General features: G+C 40.3%; 1 protein-coding gene across 2 annotated transcripts in view; it reads left to right on the top strand.

Annotated features, from left to right (window-relative positions):
- Positions 1-21,202, top strand: part of gucy1a2 (guanylate cyclase 1, soluble, alpha 2) — an 80,089-nt gene that overhangs the window by 18,937 nt on the left and 39,950 nt on the right. For both annotated transcript variants that reach the window (XM_077612393.1, XM_077612392.1), the window contains exons 2-6: positions 2,839-2,900; positions 3,350-3,474; positions 4,289-5,193; positions 18,029-18,241; positions 18,746-19,018. In XM_077612393.1, coding sequence (XP_077468519.1) covers positions 2,839-2,900; positions 3,350-3,474; positions 4,289-5,193; positions 18,029-18,241; positions 18,746-19,018 — 1,578 coding nt within the window. The remainder of the gene's footprint in view (positions 1-2,838; positions 2,901-3,349; positions 3,475-4,288; positions 5,194-18,028; positions 18,242-18,745; positions 19,019-21,202) is intronic.

The following is a 21,202-nucleotide window of genomic DNA, read 5'->3' as shown; positions in this document are numbered from 1 at the left end:
CGTCCGTCGGCGAAACGTCTTTAGGCGAATCATCCGAGTATCAATTTAGTGATTTTGTGATGTTGAAATGCAACTCATTCTTTAAGTACCTGCACACTTCCTTGATACACACCCACTCAATTTAGTACTGTATATATACAGACTAGATATCCAATGCGCGTTGTGAGGCAATGGAGCTGGACGTCGTCGCTTGTCGGCCATTTTAAGAACAGGGCCATTCGCCAAACAGCTCAAAATGCTCTCAAATTCGGTCAAATCCAGCCGAAAACAGCGTTTAATGATTAAATACAAATACTAGTATTTGTATATACAATACTAGTATTTGTATTTAATCATTAAACGCATTTTGAGCCGTTTGGCGAATGGTCGTATATAGACGTTTTTTTGCCTTATCACGACATCATCGCAACATTTTACCGAGGAATTCACTTCCCTGGGCTCGGTTCTAATGTCCAAAGAGCTCCAGTATTTGTATTTGATCATTAAATGCTGTTTTAGGATGGATTTAACATGATTGCTGTCATTTCACGGCTCGGTTCTGCTACATCTGCCCGCCCAAGAGTGCTTATTCCCGGGCTGACATGCCCGCCCAAGAGTGCTTATTCCCGGGCTGCCATTGACGGTAGACTAATAAATCGAGAGTAATGAGTGGCAAAGGGAAATGAATAATTGATTTTTACTATAATTTGGACAACGTCGGCGGCGGGCCGGATTAAAAATCCTAACGGGCCGTATATGGCCCACGGGCCGAGGTTGAAAAACTTGTACACACACGATCCGGGGGCGGGGCGAGCGCGCGAATCCCGTTTCCGCGAAACCTCCGTTCGGCCGAATGACCGTTTGGCCGAATGACCGTTCGGTGGAATGTCCATTCGGCGACCTGTCCATCTGTCAAACGTCCGTCGGCGAAACGTCTTTAGGCGAATCATCCGAGTACCAATTTAGTGATTTTGTGATGTTGAAATGCAACTCATTATTTAAGTACCTGCACACTTCCTTGATACACACCCACTCAATTTAGTGGCAACCATCTTTTCAACTACGTTTCACACGTTTTAAGTGATTGAGACACAGCCAGCTTCCCCACTGCTGAGGCATAGGAATATACCTTATGAATTATATTGTATATAATGTTTACACCAATATGTAACAATATTTATAGCTTCATTAGTACCAGCCCTGCAATTGGCTGGCCACCGATTCAGGGTGTCCCCTGCCTCCAACCCAAAGTCATCTGGGATAGGCTCAAGCACCCCCCACAACCCGTATGAGGATAAACAGGTTCAGAAAATGAATGAATGTGGGTACCACAGGCACCCTGGCGCCCGAGTGGCTAGCGCGTTAGCCTCACAATTCTGGGGTCCTAGGTTTGATCCCAGGCCAGTCCTCCTTTGTGGAGTTTGCATGTTCTCCCTGGGCTTGTGTGGGTTTTCTCTGAGTACTCTGGTTTCCTCCCACATTTCAAAATCATGCATGGTAGGCTGGCTGGTTGAATACTCTCAATTGCCCCTAGGCATGAGTGGGAGCATGAATGGTTGACCGTCTCCTCGTGCCCTGCGGTTGGCTGGCCACCAATTCAGGGTATCCCCTGTCCGGTGCCTGAAGTCCGCTGCGATAGGCTCCAGCAACCCCCGAGACCCTTGTCTGGATAAGCGGTTCAGAAAATGAATGTTGGTACTAAATATTATCTCCAAATTGTGCAAGGGATACACGAACCATAGACTCAAATATGTACCCAACTATCAGATCAGAGCAACCCTGATAACCATATTTAATTTATAGAACACAGTGATTCAATCGAACCAAGACCTCTCATCTACCTACCGTATGTTCTCGCATATTAGCCGCCTCCGCGTATAAGCCGCACCTCTAAAATTGCCTTAAAATCGTTGAATTTTACAATTTCCCTCGCATAAGACTATTCACAATTTTCACATCAATATTCATGATTTTAATAGGGAGTACAAATGTGTTACTTTGAAGGGAAAATCTTAAGAAAAATCATCACGTGGTATTTCTGACATTCTGTATGAATCGAACGGATCATCTGATGGATTGCACATTCCAAAAGGGTGTTGCCTGCACGTAGACAAATTCAAAAAATAAGTCACGTGAGCAGTACAACCAGGAAGTCTGTCCGCATCGGTCTAGTTTGTCATCCCTAGGTAAGATGGCAGCCCCTTGAGCGAGCAATGGCAGGCGCAAGTGAGTTTTTTTTTCACGTTTAATGCAAGATACGATTTTTTTTCTTGAATTTCATTCATAGTCGTCAAAATATATTTAGTTTTGCGTTTTATCTGTTTATCCTTTCTCTATTTTGAAATAAATGACTGTATCGGCCGCATTGTCTTGCATTATGGCGTTTTCGTCTGTCACCATGCAGTTTCGTGGATGTCTAATTTGTGTGCATATAAGCCATACGTACCCTTGATTCAGTCATCATTTTTTGAGTGACAAATGCGGCATATATGCAAGAAAATACGGTTAATACTTTGGACCAAAAAAAAGCCTGAGAAATAGGGCCTGAACAGAGGCTTGTTCACATTTGGGTGTTTTCCCTTTTTCAACCGCATCTTAGTGATTCATTTTTTTTACCTTACTCCTCTTAATAAAATGTTCCCTTAATGAGCTGTACTGTGTCAAGGTTAAACCAATGGTGGAAACCCCTAACCCTACTACTCTCAAATCACCATGGCTTTTCATATGTTATCTTCCTGTTGTCATTTATAATCGTGATGTTATTTTTGTAAACACTTTGAAGGTTAGAGGTGCATCAAAACGGAATGCATAAGCAAGCATGTGACACCATCATGAATTAGTTTTTTAAATCCCTTACAGACACAGACTGTTCAAGAGGCTTTGCAAAAGACTCTGAAGTTTTACAGGCAACAGGAGATAAGGTACGTCGTTCAGGGTTCTGTCTATTCTTAATTGCTTTCTATGCCACTTGCTGTCTTCTTTTGCTTGTTGTACGTACACCTAGTTCAATTTATAGATGAGATTTACCGTTTTTCTTCCATATATGGCTTGCATGTCTGAATTAGTCCAAAGTGATGGTTTGGTATATCGGCTCTGAGATTTTCTCTCATACAGTAAGTAAATAAATTAAAAAAAAAATATTTTTATTGAAAGAACGTCTCTTTGGCTGATTTGGAGCTGTGCTCACCATTTGCTCATTCATCAAGAATCCATTACTCATCATCAACAATCAATACATTTCTGCGTTATTTTGCACATCCATGTTGATTATTGCAAAGGATATGCAAACCTTTCTTAGAAAAGGTTTGGCACATTTATACAGCTCGGTCAGTTACTTTATAGTCCTTGCTTGTTTTTGGGTTACTCACAGGTGTCCAGATTCTGGTAAGGAGGACCTAAAAAAGGAAAGCAAAGATGAGAAGTGTCCATTTCTAGAAAATTCTGGTTCAGAAGAGGATGTTCTTCAAATTCTACAGTACTTGGCCACTATATTAGGTAAGACCTGTGTATATATATATATATATATATATATATATATATATATATATATATATATATATATATATATATATATATATATATATATATATATATATATATATGTGTGTGTGTGTGTGTATGTGTGTATTGCTTCAGAAGAGGATTGTTTGGTATACTATATAGTTTATATGAAACGTGTTTTATTAATTTCTCTTGCTTTTATTAGATCCCGCCCAAGATCAAACCTGCATGTGCAAACTATTCTTTGTTCTTTTGTTGATACTTTCTTTTCATGTGAGACTCAACTGTAGTCCAGTTGTTGAAAAATAAAGTAATTGGATAAATTAGTTTACCAAAGTGCTAAGTGTGCCCCTGTAGAATTGAATACTGTTGCACAAGAAACATTGTTTGAGTGCATTTAGCTCCAGCACCCCCTTCAAACCTTGTGAAAATAAGCAGTACAGAAAATGAATGAATGTTTACATCTGCTCTTCACGTTGCACTTTTCATTTTCCAAATGTTAATTGCATTGTGTCACTTTGGATTTTTCTCTTATTGATTTTATATTGTTAAGAAGTTCTCAATGGCATTTTATTCAGTCCAAATTATCCAATTATTATATGTATATATCTTTACTAAGATTTGATCATGTTGAGAAATTTCTATGCTTGATGTATTTTATTTGATTTATTCCAAATAAAGTTCTGCATGAGTGGACAAAAAGCCCCTGTATACTCCATATTCTCATACAATTTTAGATCCTGCAAATTTACAGGCATGTTTCTAAATAACTAATTTATGCTGTGATTTGTTTCACCTCTATTTTTAGGAGTACCATTCTTTGAGCTGCGTGAGCACTTTGGCGAGGAGTTTTTTAGCCTATGCTTTGAAGAAAACGAACGTGTGCTCCGGGCTGTTGGTAGCAATCTCCATGACTTTTTTAATGGCTTTGACGCTATCTTGGAACACATACGCACTTCCACCGGTCGCCGTGCCTCATCGGAAAGCCCTTCCTTCCAGTGTAAGGATCCCCACGAGGAAGAGAAGGGCTGGAGAAAATTGGACAAAGCCGGAGAGCAAGGAGCACAAGATGGCCGCGGAAAGCTGTTACTCCTCCATTGTTTTAACCCTGCCCCTGTGGTAGGATTGGTCATGCCTGGACTCATCAAAGCAGTATCGAGACGAATCTTTCATTCAGAAGTGGAAGTAGAAGAAGTGTCCCCTCTCACTCCTTTATTGCCTAAAGAAGATGCATGTCACAGCTATGGTGATTCCACTACACCAACTCCAACTGGATCCCCATCTGCCTCCCCTTCCTCCTCTCCCTCTCCACCCTCAATATTCCCAACCACTGCTCCTACAGTATGTGTATCCTTCCAAATTCAGGAAATCTGTCAATCGTACTCCATCCTAAACGATGCCCCCGTATGTCCCCAAAAGGCCTCATTCTCACTCTCAACCAACCCCAGTGATTTACGCATCGGCCTGGCCACATTTTGCCGCGCCTTTCCATTTCACCTTGTTCTGGGCCCCGGGATGGAACTTCTGCAGCTTGGCGAGGGATTGAGGAGGCAGACTCGTATCGAGTCACATCGCATTCTCTGGTTCAGCGACTGTTTTGAGATTGTATCGCCGAAGATGGAGCCTTCATTCCAAGGGATCCTACTGAGACTTGCATCTCCTTTCACCATCCGTACAAGACCAGACACCACACAGTTATTGACCAAAGAAAAGGTAGATTGATCAAATATTCCTTGATTAAAGTTTTTAAAAATTGCTAGCAATATTTGATTTCACCCTCACTTCACTTATATGTTCCCATCAACATAATTTGCACAGGTATGAGTTTCACATCCACAGATTAGCCCTGACAAATAAACAGTTTGCAGTGTAAACTAGGATTAGCACTGTAACAAGCGAATGTTTATAGACATTCAAAGTCTCCCAGATATTCCGTGAGACTCCCTCATATTGGTAGTGGCTCCCTGATAGCCGCGAGCGGGATAAAACTTCCCAGGATTTCTCCCTGAAATTAGTTTTTGGAACTTCCTGTTTGTTTAACTTCATGACGTTGAAAGTATTCTCAAGTATACTAATGAATCTGATGAATTTCTTCCCCCAATTTTTTTTCCAGACAGCGTGGCCCTACCGCATGATTTTGACACAGTTCTCCTGTGCTCGAAAGGAAATTTAGCACTGATACAAAATAAAACATCCGGTTTCCTAAATAAAGCACTGTTATCAATGAGGATAGTGAAGTCTGTCCCTACTTTCTGTTTTCATGAACAGATAAAATATTTATTTGCTTTTTTCATAAATTTGTTTTGGATTATTATCGGAGTTAGGATGTCTGCGTTCATCATGGTCGACTTTGTAAAAGAGTATTATTACAACTAATTGATTTGAAATTCTTTTTTTGTAATTTACAATTAACAAAAAATAATCAAACACTGATAAAATTGCCTCTTAAGCAAAATGCTTCTTACTGTGTTTTTTCGCATATAAGCCATATTTGTAACTCAAAAAATGATGACTGAATCAAGGGTATGGCTAATATGTATGTGCAAGGGTATGGCTAATATGTATATGCACAAGACTTGCTTTAGTTTTTTCACCAGTAGACTTCGGCAAAGTAAGATTTACTATTTGTTGGTTATTTTCTGTTTTGCAGTAAGAAAACAACCATTACTGGATGAATTAATTCAATATTGACCTTATTAATGGCTTTTGATTCATACAGAATCTCAGAAATACCACGTGTGATGAGTTTTCTTAAGATTTTCCCTTCAAAGTAACACATTGTACTCGCTATTAAAACCATGAATATGGAGATGAAAATTGTGAATTGGGGGCGGCTTACACGCGAGAAATTACAAAATTCAACTATTTTACTAGTAATAATTTAAATAAAATTACATTGTGACCCAAATCTGGTTTAAAGTCCTAAATAAATAACAAAACATAATTGCGATCTCTTTTAGGATTCTTGCTTGCAATGGACATCACTAATGGATTTACGTAATATTTTTTTATTCATTTATTTTGAAATAGTGTATCAAGTTAAAATGTTCTATGAAAGAGTACCTGTTGTATTGTGGGCTGCCACATACAGCAGCTTTCCTTACAAAAGCCCCTGCGAAAAAGACAACTTTTGCACTCTGTAATGAAAATTATTTCTTCAATTGTTGTTGTGGGTGCACTGAGTTTAACAGTGGCTTTAAATTGTCACCAATGAGTCAATCTATTCGCTATTGCATGCTATAGCCACTATTATTGATTGGATCAGTCAGCCACGACAACAAACACCCCCTCATGTTGAGGAGAACCGACATGGAAATTGCTCAGTGTTGTGCTTTTGTGCGGGCATGTGGGTTTAATTTCACAAATGCAAATACAAATGCAGCAACATGTTTCATCATATATTACCTTGATCCTTCGTATCCTGAGTGGCTGGGGCTGATGCTTTAAAATATTCATCTGCCTTTATGGTCTGAAGATTGACTTTTATTGAAACTGACATGCACTGCACTGATGTTAAGCAAGATTTTTGCCATGTGCTCCCCAGGAAAACTCAAGTGATCAGTAGCTGCCAAAGCAACACAGCATCTAATTTGTAAATCCTACACTGATAAACTTTTGAATGAGACCAATTATTTACGGGAAATTCAAATAAGTTCGAAGGCCTATTGCTGATGGCAAATATATGGGTAATGCTAATGTTCAGCAGTTTAATCTTAGGTTTTGATGAGTGCCACTGTAAGCAATTGATTGATTATTTTTCTTTTGGTTTGTCATCATTGAAGCTCGTATGAAAAGTGTGAAGAAGAGTTTGGAGTCGAGAAGCTATATTTTACCTGGATTATGAAGTTAAATTATTTCATAGGTTAATTGTCCTTTTATCTGCGAATGTTTGGGGAGAATTTGATTGAATGCTAAAAATATTTTGGCACTTCACAGTGAACACACACGCTACCACTGACAATCCCAACATGTGGTAAATTTTCCCGCGTGATGAGTAACTGACTACTGAGACTGAAGGGTAGAATTTGTTTATTGTTGACTTTCAATAAAACTAATGGGATAAAGGCAGGGACTTCTAAATTAAGGCTTCATTTTCACAGTGGTTATTGAGTGAGCTACATCAGACTTCATTAAATTGTTGAACCTCAAGAGAATAAACCTTTTTGACCATGATGAGTGACAAGGTGTAAATAGTGGCATAGTGGCATATTGGCAATCAAGAATGTAGTCATAACTTCATTACATTGGGCAGTAAAAGGAACTCGGCAGTATATACATAGCTCATATCTGATGTCTGGCACAGCAAAAACGATTTATCTTCCCTCTCCCACAGGTCACATGGATACTGCCAAGATTTAAACCGTAATCGGTCAACTGTGAGCAGCTATATGCTTTTTGTAGCGTACATCGTTTCTCTTCTGTTTCGCTCAAGAAGTCTTGTGTGAGCAAGGCAAGAAAGTAGAACACAGAGAGAAAGAGGGATGGGTTGACATTTTCATGAGAAAGGGCAGCAAGAGAAGGCGACAGGCCAAGGTAAAGAGTTCCAAACTCATCCCCTATGCTGTAGTGTGTGTGTGCGCGTGCATGTGTGTGTGTGTTTAGGTGCGCATGTTCAGTTTGACTTTCCTTTTGTCAACCAGGGACATTAGCCGTGCAAGAGACATCCAAAGCCCCCTCTGTAAAGGTCAAATCCCACCTCTCTCCACCCCTCTTTTGTGGGTACCGGTAAACACAAGGTAGACTAGGGTGGAGGACTGCTATAGTTCAAATACATGACACAGATCCTGAACAATACAAAAGCATAGCATGTTGCGGTTTATTCAAGTTTAGTAAGTCTTAGTAGTTGACGGATTCCTTGAAGATATTGGATAACATTTTGAGGTCCTTAGATATAGAAATTACCACAACAAAAACAATACATTCATCTCAGACATCTGTAATCTGTTTTCACACTGTCTCAAAATTTGTCTTTCAAACTGGCAATCTTTACTTCACCACTAATTTTAGGGGAAATAAATTGTAAAAAAAAGAAAGATATTAAAGTCGTTATATTACTTATTTTTATGTTACCTGAACCGAAAAATGTTTGGGGTCCATGGACTTCAACTTTTGGCAATGTAAGTTGTAAAAAAAAAAAAAAATTAAATGCTTTTTTCCCCATTTATTTGACTCATGTGGATAGAATCTTGATGTGAATGACTAATTGAAACTAAAGTTTCTTCATAAAAATAAAAACACCATATTTTCCACACTATAAGGTGGACCGGAGTATAAGGCGCACCTGCATCGAATGGGCTATCTTGCGTGGATTTTCCCCCAGTACTCGTTTCCTCCCAAATCCCCCAAAAATGCAGGGTCGTCTGGTTGAACACTCTAACTTGCCCCTAGGTAGATAAGCAAAATGGCGCCGCTCAAGTGGCAGCTGGGGGCAGTAGCTCCGTCCGTTCTTACTCGTTTTCTGTGTTTTTACAGCTTTTCTATCTTTTTTAAAATTACATTTTAATATTTCTTAATACTTTACTTTTGACTTTATTTTGTACTTTATACTTTAATGTTTTTACGACTTACGACTCCATCTGCGTGTGTGAGAGGCAGTCTTTGTTCTATTAGTTTAGGTTCTCTCTGCTAGTTCTGGACATTTTTTGGACCCATTCAGCAAAACCTGGATGTTGCTGGAAATCCCCAGTTAAAGAAAAAGAGAAAAGGGTTTAGAGCTGGATGAAAGTAAGAAGCAACACTTCAGACCATCTATTATTATGGGGAACATCAGATCCCTCCCCAATAAGATGGAAGACCTAACCAGTCTGCAACGGGAGTATCGGGAGTCTTTTATTATGTGCCCCACGGAGACCTGGGTGAATGAATTAATACCTGACTCACTCATCTCACTGGATGGTTTTCATCTGGTGAGGGCGGACAGAAAAGCTGAGGAGAGCGGTAGGAGGACAGATGGGGGACTAGCTGTTTTTATTAATAGCAAATGGTGGAGCCGGGGGCACATCACGGTGAACGAGCAACTTTGTACTCAAGATATCGAGCTAGTAGCTATTAGCATCAGGCTGTTTTACATCCCGTGGGAGTTCTCGCAGGTTATTGCGATAACTGCGTATATTCCCCCTTTTCCCGATGTGGCAACTGCTTGTGAGCTTCTTCATGCTGGATCCTCTGCAGTTTGCCTATTGTCCAGGCATTGGTGTGAAAGATGCAACCATCTACCTAATGCAAAGGTCTCTTTCATACCTGGAAGTGTGTCCGAGTGGATGCAGTAATACCAGGAGATACACGTTACGCAAGTATCAAGCCTGATATTTTAATGATCGACCACAAGACCTTCGATCAGCCTTAAGTATTGGGATGTGCTGACATGGTAAACACTAGGAACACATGTATCAAGGCTACTAGCGTCTAGCCAGTCAGAGCACGTTTAACTACCAGTAAAAGGTAAGATGGCGGCGCCCTGAGCGAGCAATGGCGGCCACAAATGAGTTTTTTCACGTTTTATGCAAGATAGTTTTTTTTTCATGAGTTTCAGTCATATATGTCAAAATAAGTTTTGTTTAGCATTTCATCTGTTTATCTTTTCTCTATTTTGAAATAAATGACCGTATCGGCCGCATTGTCTTGCTTTATGGCGTTTCGTCATTGTCACCTTGCAGTTTTGTGCATGTCAAGTCAAATTTTGTGCACATAGAAGCCGTACCCTTGATTCAGTCATCATTTTTTCGAATTACAAATACAGCTTATATGCGAGAAAATATGGTAATCTAGCATTACTATTTTGCTCAGTTATAAGATGTCACAGGTGTTTCTCCACAGTTTTGTTTTAATTTTCCTGTGGGTATGAATACAATTGGTTATTCGTGTGATTGATAATTAAAGCTTAAAAAACTACAGGTGGAGCTCTTTACTTAGAAGAATATAAACATTTTTAAATGTCTACCAGCCACCTGATGGTGTAGTCGTTCTCTCGCCTGACTTCGGTGCGGGCAGGTGCTCCATTGCTGCTGGTGGCAGTATGATTGTGAGTGCAAATGTTTTTTTGTCTTTCTCTGTACCCTATGGCTTACTGGCAACCAGTCTAGAGTCTAGGCATGGGCAAACCGGTGCTCGAGGGCCGGTGTGGGTGCAGGTTTTTGTTCCAACCGATATAGCACAGACAGTTTAACCAATGAGATTCCTGCAGAAAACAAGAAGCACCTGACTGCAATCCACTGATTGCACTTGTAGGACACCGGATTGGTGAAAAGGTGCCCTCTCAATGGGTTGAAATGAAAACCCGCACCCACTGCGGCCCTTTGTGGAATAGTTTGCCCACCCCTGGTCTAGAGAGTGTAGTCAGCCTTTTCCCTGAAGTCAACTGGATTAGGCTCCGGCAGCCCTTACAAGAATGAGTAGTACGGAAGAATGAATAAATGTCTACCCAACACAATTTAGCCTCTAATTAAGCCATCAAACAAATAATCACATGCACGAGAAACTCTCTTGTGATGGGAATATAAATATTTGCCTTTCTGTGCTTATTTACTGAGCCAGACCTCTCATGTTTATTTGGGGTTTTGTAGTTTGGGTGTTTCCCTTGTGTGACCTGTTCATTAGTTTCACCGGCTGTGTTTCCTGCTCGCCTTCCCACGTGTGACCCAGGTGTTTTTAATTATCTTGTCATCCCGCTGTCGGAGTATTGGTTTGTGTTTGGCTTTAGTTATGTAGGTGTGCCTCCTGCCTCTTCGTGTTTTCCCCAGTACGTTTAGTTTTGAAGTTATGTTGTTACCTTCCCCCCTCTTTTTTGTATTGAAGGCATTATTTTGTGAACTGCTTTCATTACTAAATGTTATGTAAGTGCACCCGCACTTCCACCTGTTCTCCTGATTCCCTGCATTTGGGTCCTACTCCGCTTCACTCACCCCAAGAACATAACAAACCTAACAGATAGTAAGCACATCTGCAGCATATTGAGTACACATTTTAAGGACACACTGAAAATATTAGTAGTTGATTAAAACATATCGGTTTTCCTACATACTATTACACAAAACATACATAGTAGGTCTGTTGAACAGTCTAAATCAGGGTTGGCAAGCCAAAATGTTGAAAGAACCATATTGGCCGAAAAAAATAAAAAACAGATATGTCTGGAGCTGCAAAAAAACTGAAAGCTTTATATAAGCCTTATAATGAAGGCAACCGTGACCGGACGATTCGCCGAAAGACGTTTTGCCGATGGAGGTTTGGCCGACGGACAGTTCGCCGAACGGACGTTTCGCCGAAACCGGATTTGCGCGCTCGCCCCGCCCCCGGATCGTGTGTGCACATGTTTTTCAACCTCGGCCCGCGGGCCATATACGGCCCGTTACAGATAACATTCATTTAGGAATAACAAGGGCATGTACTGCCCCCCGCTGGACATATTTCTAAATACAAGTACGTACTACAATGTGCTGCCATTTTTTTATTTTTTTTATTTTATCCTTGCGTTTAAAGTAGTAGCCATTTGGACACGCAATGTAATTTATCAAAGCTGGGGATTGATGTCTGACACTGAGAAAAAACAATACTAGAAGACTTATGTGAAATTCTAAGTGCCTTGGACAGACTAGAGGGCTTAGAGAACAATACCTGAAAATGCCATGGAACACACTTTTACTTCTAGTTTAATTTTAAATAATTTCCCATTATTTTAGGTATATTCAAAAGGATTTCCTGAGAACCTTAATTCAAAGATTAATCTCAACGTTTTCTATGCTGGTGTAAGTTTTCTGGAGTAGGATTTCTGGATTTACAATTTCATTACAGTAGTACCTACTGTTACTACTACTTTATTTAATCTATTTCTTCTGTCACGTACTGTTCTGCATGATCTCCAAATGGCTACTACTTTAGACGCAAGGACAAAAGATATAAAAAATTGGCAGCATATTGTAGTACGTACTTGTATTTAGAAATATGTCCAGCGGGGGCCAGTACATGCCCTTGTTATTCCTAAATGAATGTTATCTGTAACGGGCCGTATATGGCCCGCGGGCCGAGGTTGAAAAACATGCACACATACGATCCGGGGGCGGGGTGAGCGCGCGAATCCTGTTTCGGCGAAACGTCCGTCGGCCAAACGTCTTTCGGCGAATCGTCCGAAAACCGAAGGCAACACATGCGATTTGTATCGATATTAGCTCACTATCAAAATGACTAAGTTGGCGCCAAAAACAGTTGTATAAAGCCGCCTCAAGTTTAACTTTATTACTATATTAATGAATTATGCTTCATTGCTTTGATGAAATTAAAGAAATATAGTAAAGAAATCCGATGTTTGATCTCATTTTATTTTTAGGATTAGACAAACCTATAACAAAATGGAACATGCATAACCCTCTTTCCACGCTTTTTTATCTCTTGGGTTGCAACAAAACAACAAAAGCAGAAATGAAGTTTGGAGATGCAATCCACTCCTTAAATCTATTTTTTGCTCTCTAATTTCTCCAGAAGTAATGCAATCACACTTTTCTCTCTTTCCCAACTGGGTACTGGGCTGCAAAAGAAGCATTCATTCATTCATCTTACATACTGCCCATCCTCAAAAGGGTTGCGGGGGTTGCTGAAGCCTAACCCAGCTGTCTTCGGGCGAAAGGCAGAATACACCCTATACCAGTGTTCCCTCTAAGCTGCGCGCGTGCGCAATTGCGCACTACTCTCGTCTTCTCTGCGCAGCAGCAATCATATGGCGCGCAGTAAAAAAAAAAAAATCAGATTATTATTATTATTATTATTATTATTTTTTTTTTTTTACCCCTTTCCCCATGATGGCGCCGTTTAAGCGGCAGCCAGTGGCAGTAGCTCTGTCCACTTATGTTTTTCGTGTTTTACAGCATGTTTTACATGAAAAATTAGAGGGAACATTGACATGCACCTGCTTGTGGCAGGTGTGATACTGGTGTGCCCATAGCGAGCAATGATGATGTCGTGACCGGATGATTCGCCTAAAGACGTTTCGCCGACGGACGTTTGACAGACGGACAGGTCGCCGAATGGACGTTCCGCCGAACGTTCATTCGGCGACCTGCCCGTCTGTCAAACGTCCGTCGGCGAAACGTCTTTAGGCGAATCATCCGAGTACCGATGATGTCGCTCACACTGGTACTCGGTGCGCTCAGGGAGGTTGACTTTCTGCTCAGACCAACGAAAAATTAGAGGGAACATTGCCCTATACTGATCGCCAGTCAGTCGTAGGGCACACCGAGAGAGACAAACGACCATCCGTACTCCCAATCATACCGCCACCAGCGGGAATTGAGCCCGTGCTTTCCCGCACCGAAATCAGACAAGCGAACATTCAGGGAATTCTTCCGTATTCGCAACTGATTCGGTCCACGTAACGTTGAATCCCCTGTTTTCCTCAGTTATTTTTCTCTTTTCGTTTTTGAATCGTTCCAGTGAGCGTTGGAGATCACGGCCTGATGAAGCCAACAGAACCACATCATCAGCAAAAAGTGCAAAAATGAATGAATAAATGAAAAGTGATCAATTATTGGTCGCCTAACAAAAAATATTTGCAGTAAATTTCTTCAGCCATTCTCCATAGCGCATAGTGCAAATGCATGCGCTCAGAAAAATAGGCAAGACACGCACTGCAAGCTTGCATGCACATTTCTCCATGCGTTCTAGGTCAAATGCTCTGAATGTGTGCAGTGCGCGCACACACCAGTATGCATGATGTGCGTGATCGCAAAGCGACTAATTATTGGTCGAGACACTTTTAGTTGGTTGGCTCATGCATTTCTCCAACCATGTTGACCGCACGCATTGCGCATCACCAATTGCAAATCCAAAAAATGCTATTTTCTTCTTAATTTGGGTTGGGAACTTTGGGACTACAACCCTGACCACCTGGACGCGGTATGGGAATCATTTAATGGCTCGTTGGCAGACTATAGCTATCAGAATGTGAATTTTTACAGTTTGTAAATGACTCAAAAGTGTGAAATATGCAGTTCATTGCAAAAAAAAGACTATTTCTGAAACTTGGCGAGTTGAACACCGATTACACCGATGCCCTAACCCAGGGGTCGAGAACCTTTTTGACAGAGAGAGCCATAAACAATTCATATTTTCAAATGTTATTCCTTGAGAGCCATACTCAAAATTTAAAAGGAAAAATACACTAAAATATGTGCTATTTGTAGTAATGTCACCACTTTTAAAGTACGAACGTTCTCTGAGATCTTTTGACAACATTGTCGCGCTGTTGCTAATCAATGATAATTAATGAGAGTATGCATGCAGAAGAATCTAATGGAAAAAAAAAAGTTTGAAGCCGCACTAGAGGTCGTGTCGGCGCCACAATGATCACGTAACGCTCCTATTGATGCATTCAGGACTGAGCTCTCTCAACAGGGGTTCCCATATTTTACCTCACAGTTTAGCGGTGAGCCGTATGCACCTATCAAAAGAGCAACATTTGCCTCCCGAGCCATAGGTTCCCTCGCCCTGCCCTAACCACTCGACCACTGGGTACATGGATGAATCATGGAAAAAAATGTATTGGTTTGAAATATATCTTTCGTGTTTGCATCTCTTTTTTGATTTTGAATTGAATTGAATGCTCTTATTGTCATTACACATATATAAATGAGATTCAAAGCTTCACCACGATGTGCACAAATAACAACCAAACAGAAAAATATATAATCAATAATTATTAACAATAAACATTAAATAAATAACCAATAAATAAGTAGTCAACAGCATAAATAAGTAGGGAAGTGCACAAATAACAGCAACAAACAAACAAAGGAACAGATAAATAATCAATAATAATAATCAATAAAAGTAGTCAATATAATAAATAAGTAGTAGTCAACATGGAGATCTTACCTGATTGATGTGTTTTTGACAAAGCATCATCTTCACATTCAGATTATTTTCTAATTGGCTCAATAGCATCATGCAATTTTTGCTAGCATTTGCGTGACAGATCATGTAAACGTCTTTGTTATAGAGCAAGCCAAATTGTGCATTCACATTTATGAATATGCTGAGTCTGTCGTTAAGCAACAGTTTAAAATCACCACTCAGTGTCTTTCAGGGTCTAGATTTGGTCAAACTAAAAATTTTGGAGTCTGACTCTGGGGATTCCATGATTGTTTATATGTTTTTTTTAGCTGGTGTTTCTTGGAAAAGAATCATTTCCCTGGTGATTATATTTGTGTGTTGCGAAATATGATTCTGAGTAATGATGCAGACTATATCTATTATGCAAACAGAGGAGAGTCTTATGCTGTAAATAAAATAGGGCTGCAGCGTGCTCACTGGCGGAATAATCTAACTGACACTATTGAGACAGGCAGCAAGGGTATGGAGGAGTTGCTCATTGAGGGAGTGTGTGTGACGGGCAGGTGAAGATGGCAAATGATAAAGTAAACAAGGAATAAAAGGCTGGTCAAACAAAAAAAATGTCACAATAGGTTATGCGTCAATGTAGCTTATGCCTTGCTTTTGTAAGTAGGGATATTTACAAGACCTGTTATGTCCGTCTTTATCCCTTGGTGGTGATCTTCCATCATGGCTGTTTTGTTTTGGATAGAAGCATTTGCTGACTAAAGTTACTACAATATTCTAGAGACCTATTTGTAACAAAAACATTAGTTTAATATTTTATTTGTGTTATCAAGTACAGTTGTACCTCTACTTACGAAATTTATTAGATCTAGAACTTTTTTCGTAAGTTGAAAATTTGGTAAGTATTGTAGTACTTTATTTGTAAATTCTCTAATTCGTTCCACGGTCCTCCCACAAGTACCAATTAAACCCTTTACATTTTGTCTAAGTGTCCCAATTTTGTATGAAAGATGTGAGAAACACACAAAAATGAGAGAAAATGATAAGAAAATGATTTATTAATGTCTTAAAATGAATAACAAGCATACAAAACATATCCGTGTTGAAACGCAGGGGAACAAGAGGAAGCTAACGGTAGGCAACAGAGAGAGCACACAAACACATGAACACACGTATACATGAACACACCTCATAAATGTAACATTAAGAATTCGAACAGCAACATTAACAACATTAATCAAGAACAAACATTAACGCTTTGTGATTTCTTTGGAATTTAATTTTTCACCCATTTTATTAGTCGCTACTGGTTCTTACCTGTTTGGTTTTAAGTTGGCCTCCTGCGGTGTTGGTTGAGGGAAGTTTTGAAAAAATAAACTATCCAAAGACAATTTCCTTTGACAACTTTTAATAATGTTCCTATAATGCAACAAACAAACCGTCAAAGTGGGCGATCGCACGACTCGTGAACACTTTCTGTTTTTTTCCACGAAGACAGAAAGTTCGTGAAATTTCTCCAGCATTTCTTTGATTTTTGCTGCTGGAACGGTCACAGCTTCCTCCTCGTCTGCCTTCTCGTTTATATTTCTCCTGTATTGCCTAGTGTTCTATTAATTCGAGAGAGTTGGTTTTAATGCCCCTCGACCAACTCGTCAATGTCCTCATTGCTGACCACTTCTTTTCATTCGCATTGGTAATTTTCTTGGGAGGCATGATGATTAAAAACAGAAGGATCTGATTTATTCACAATTGAAAAAACATCGTCAGAACGTGACGACAGAAGTACAGAAGAGAATCTTGATACATGGATAGTGGTTGTTGTGAGACAATGAAAGCTCAGTAGAGTGTAGGAAGGTTCTAAAGTGAGAATCAATGCATCCGCGACAATTTCAAAATAAAATAACTGATAAAGAAAAGCATTTACTTTTTGGCGGATTTCATAACATGGATCTTGTTTCATATGACATACATGACCGCGATAATTGAAAAATTGTGGAGTAGGGTCACCCCTATTGTAACTACCTTTTTTATTTAATTTGTTTTCTTCAGTGTTGAGTCCTAGTAGCAAGACTGGCTTCGGCTTACGAGTTTCAGCATGGATTTTCACATTGTTATGAACTTTCTTTTTTTTTTTCTTTTTCAATGCTGAATTCTAGTAGCAAGTGGCTTCTGCTTACAAGTTTCAGTGTTTTTTTATGAACTTTAAAAAATAATAATAATAAATTCACAAAGAAGTGAATTCGCAATAACTGAAGTCGCGATAATCGAGAGAAGACTATAAAAGCTTTCGTAACCTGAAAATTTCCTACCTAAAGGCATTTGTAAGTAGCAGTACGACTGTACATGGCATATATTTGTGGTTAGGACATTTAAGATGGACATGTGTCTTTATAAATAGGACACCAGTTCATCCGCTTTTGAAAAGCTTTTTCAACTACACACATGCCAGCATGCATTATAGATTAAGCCTTACTTAAAGCCTTTCATCATGTCTAAGCTTATAGAGATCCTTTGTTGCTATATCTATCTTTTTTGAGTTAAAAATAATCGGACATAGGCCCTGTCGTCATCATCAACAACAAGTTTCGGAACTTGTTGAAAAGTTTTTTTCTCATTTTCATTTATTTTAAAATACACATGTTTTGCTAAAAATTGCTGTGTGTATTTTGACTTTACATAGATTTTAGTTGATGCATGTATGCCTTTGTCATTTGATGGCCAGGTCATGGAGTTAAAGGGTCAAATGATCCATGTACCAGAATCCTGCTCTTTGATGTTTTTGGGCTCACCCCGTGTTGACAAGCTGGAGGAGCTCATGGGACGGGGCCTCCATTTGTCAGACATACCCATCCACGACGCCACGCGGGACGTAATTTTGGTAGGGGAGCAGGCCAAAGCTCAGGATGGTCTCAAAAAGAGGATGGACAAACTCAAGGTGAAATACACACCATTGGTTAATACACACTTCTCATTTTGTTTCTCCTCATGAGTCAAATCTCAACATTGCCAGACCTACTGGCTGAGCAAAGCTCCTGAGACTTGCTCCCATAATTTTCTTTCAAAGCCTTCATGAGCAAGTCACTAGGTCCTGACCCAATCCACGTATTTGCTCTGTGCATCATGTCTCGCTGATACTACTCCCCCAGGCCACTCTCATAAATAGCAGTATTTCACTCTAGATTCCTGCATGAACAATGGTAGCACACTATATCAAACAGATGCAGAGCCCACCCACAGACACAAATAATAGCATCTAGACACACACACCAACACATACACAAAGATCAAATCAACACAAGATACATTCATTGTTCAAATTTTTTTTTAATCCAGTGCTGTACGCCCACATTCTGTAAACATTGTCATCAGCGTCGTCTTTGGGGCAGAAGACCTAGGATAAAACCTCTTAATCTGTTTTCTTCTCACTCTCCTTTTATAGGCCACATTAGAGCGTACTCACCAGGCATTGGAGGAGGAAAAGAGAAGAACGGTGGACCTCCTGTATTCCATATTTCCAGGCGATGTGGCCCAAAAACTTTGGCAGGGTCAACCAGTGCCTGCTCGCAAGTTCGATGACGTCACCATGCTGTTCTCTGACATTGTGGGCTTCACCGCTGTCTGTGCACAGTGCACACCTATGCAGGTCATCTCCATGCTGAATGAGCTGTACACTCGGTTTGACTACCAGTGTGGCATTCTAGATGTCTATAAGGTTAGTTATCCAAAAAGGATGCATCCATACGAGGTAGAAAGCGTGTGTAATGGTTGGGCCATAAAACACCAGCCTCTTTCCCACATTTACCACATAATTAACCTTTCACAAAAGCTGCGCCCCTCCTTATTTGTTAGATTTTTTTTTTTACTGTTGCTAAACTGACAAGCTTCATGACTCCAACGGCGCAAGCGATTGCAGGCAGACATATACTGGAGTTTGTGGATTTACAGTGCCTTGCAAAAGTATTTGGCCCCCTTTAACTTTCGCCACATTTCAGGCTTTAAACATAAAGATATAACATTTAAACTTTTTGTCAAGAATCAACGGCAAGTGGGAAACAATCGTGAAGTAGAACGAAATTTATTGGATATTTTAAACTTTTTTTAAAAAAAGAAATCAGAGTGATCATGGGCCTCCTAGCGGCATCTCTGATCAGTCTTCTCCTAGTTTGAGGTGAAGGTTTAGCATGACAGCCAGGTCTTAGTAGATTTGCCGTGGTCTGATACTTCTTCCTTTTCAATATGGTTGCTTGCTACAGTCCAAATCCAGCTTTAAACTTCTCCACAACAGCAACTCAGACCCACCTGGTGTGTTCCTTGGTCTTCATGATGCCCTCTGCACTTTAAACAGAACCCTGAGACTATCACAGAGCAGGTGCATTTATATAGAGACATGAATACACACAGGTAGATTCCACTTAACATCATCTGCCAACATTGAATCATTTAGAGATCCTCGTTGAACTTCTGGAGTGAGTTTGCTGCTCTGAAAGTAAAGGGGCCGAATAGTATTGCACGACCCCCTTTTCAGCTTTTTATGTCTTAAAAAAATATCCGATAGATTTCATTCCACTTCACGATTGTGTCCCACTTGTTGTTGAAATCTTGACAAAAATTTTAATTTTATGTCTTTATGGGTTGATGCTTGAAATGTGGTGAAATGTTGAAAAGTCCAAGGGTGCCCAATACTTTCACAAGGTGTTGTATTTTGGAGCAATACAGTGTAACATCCTCCAGATTAAGGCAAAAATGCTTACAAAATGTTGCGGAAAAATTGCAGTCAGCTCTCGAGGCAAAAGTGTATAAGATCAACGCGTACAGCAAGCAAAGGGTTGGGAGACTAAAATGTCTTTTCACAAAATGTTACATGAAAATTCATTCATCCTCCAAGCCGCTTATTCTCACAAGGGGGTTTGCTGGTGCCCATGCCAGCCAACTATGGGCATTAGGCACACATTGAATCGATGACCAACCAATTGCAGGGCACAAGGAGAAAAACAACCATTCACGCTCAGACACACACCTAGGGGCAAATTTTAGAGTGTTCAACCAACCTACACTGCATGTTTGGGGGTGGGCAGAAAATTGGAGTACCCCAAGAAAACCCACCCAATTCTAGGGGGAAGATGCAAACTCCACACAGTGAGGACCGAACCTTCGACTCCAGAACTGTGAGGCCGGCGCGCTAACTACTCGTCCACCGGACTGTCCTTACATGTAAAATCAAAGTAAAATAAGTTCAAGGCTCTTATTAGGATTCTATGCTTACTTAAAAAGCGTAAGCATCGTGTTACTGATAACGTATTCAATGAGCTGATCCCAAGCAAGTGCAAGTTAACTTACTTTACCTAGTGAAACAGCTATACTTAGACCAGTGTTTCTTAACCTGAAGCCATCCACACTTTTTCTTCCATCCAGTTGTGTTTTTGGGCTTGCAAAGGGAAAGAATAGCACTCTCCTAGATAATATTTGTGGGTATCTTGTCTCTGATTTACAAATGCCATAGGCAATTCGTTTCACCATTTTGGACTTCCAAAGCTTGTTGTTCCTTTCCAGGACTTTTCTCAAAGTTGTATGGCAGTTGGCAGTCAGGTAATGGTTATAATCTCATCTTATTTTCTGAACCACTTTATCCTCATTTGGGTCGCGGGGGGTGCTGGAACCTATCCCAGCTGACTCCGGGCCACAGGTGGGGGACACCCTGAATCGGTGGCCTGCTGATTGCAGGGCACAAGGAGACAGACAACCATGTACACTCACACCCATACCTAGGGGCAATTTTGAGTCTCCAATCAGCCTAACCGGAGTACCTGGGGGAAACCCACGCAGGCCTGGGGAGAACATGCAAACTCCACACAGGTGGACGTGACCTGGATTTGAACCCAAGACCCCAGAGCTGTGA

Source organism: Stigmatopora argus, chromosome 10 (genome assembly GCF_051989625.1).
Source record: "Stigmatopora argus isolate UIUO_Sarg chromosome 10, RoL_Sarg_1.0, whole genome shotgun sequence".
Lineage (NCBI taxonomy): Eukaryota > Metazoa > Chordata > Actinopteri > Syngnathiformes > Syngnathidae > Stigmatopora > Stigmatopora argus.
This window is presented reverse-complemented; position numbering and strand designations above follow the sequence as displayed.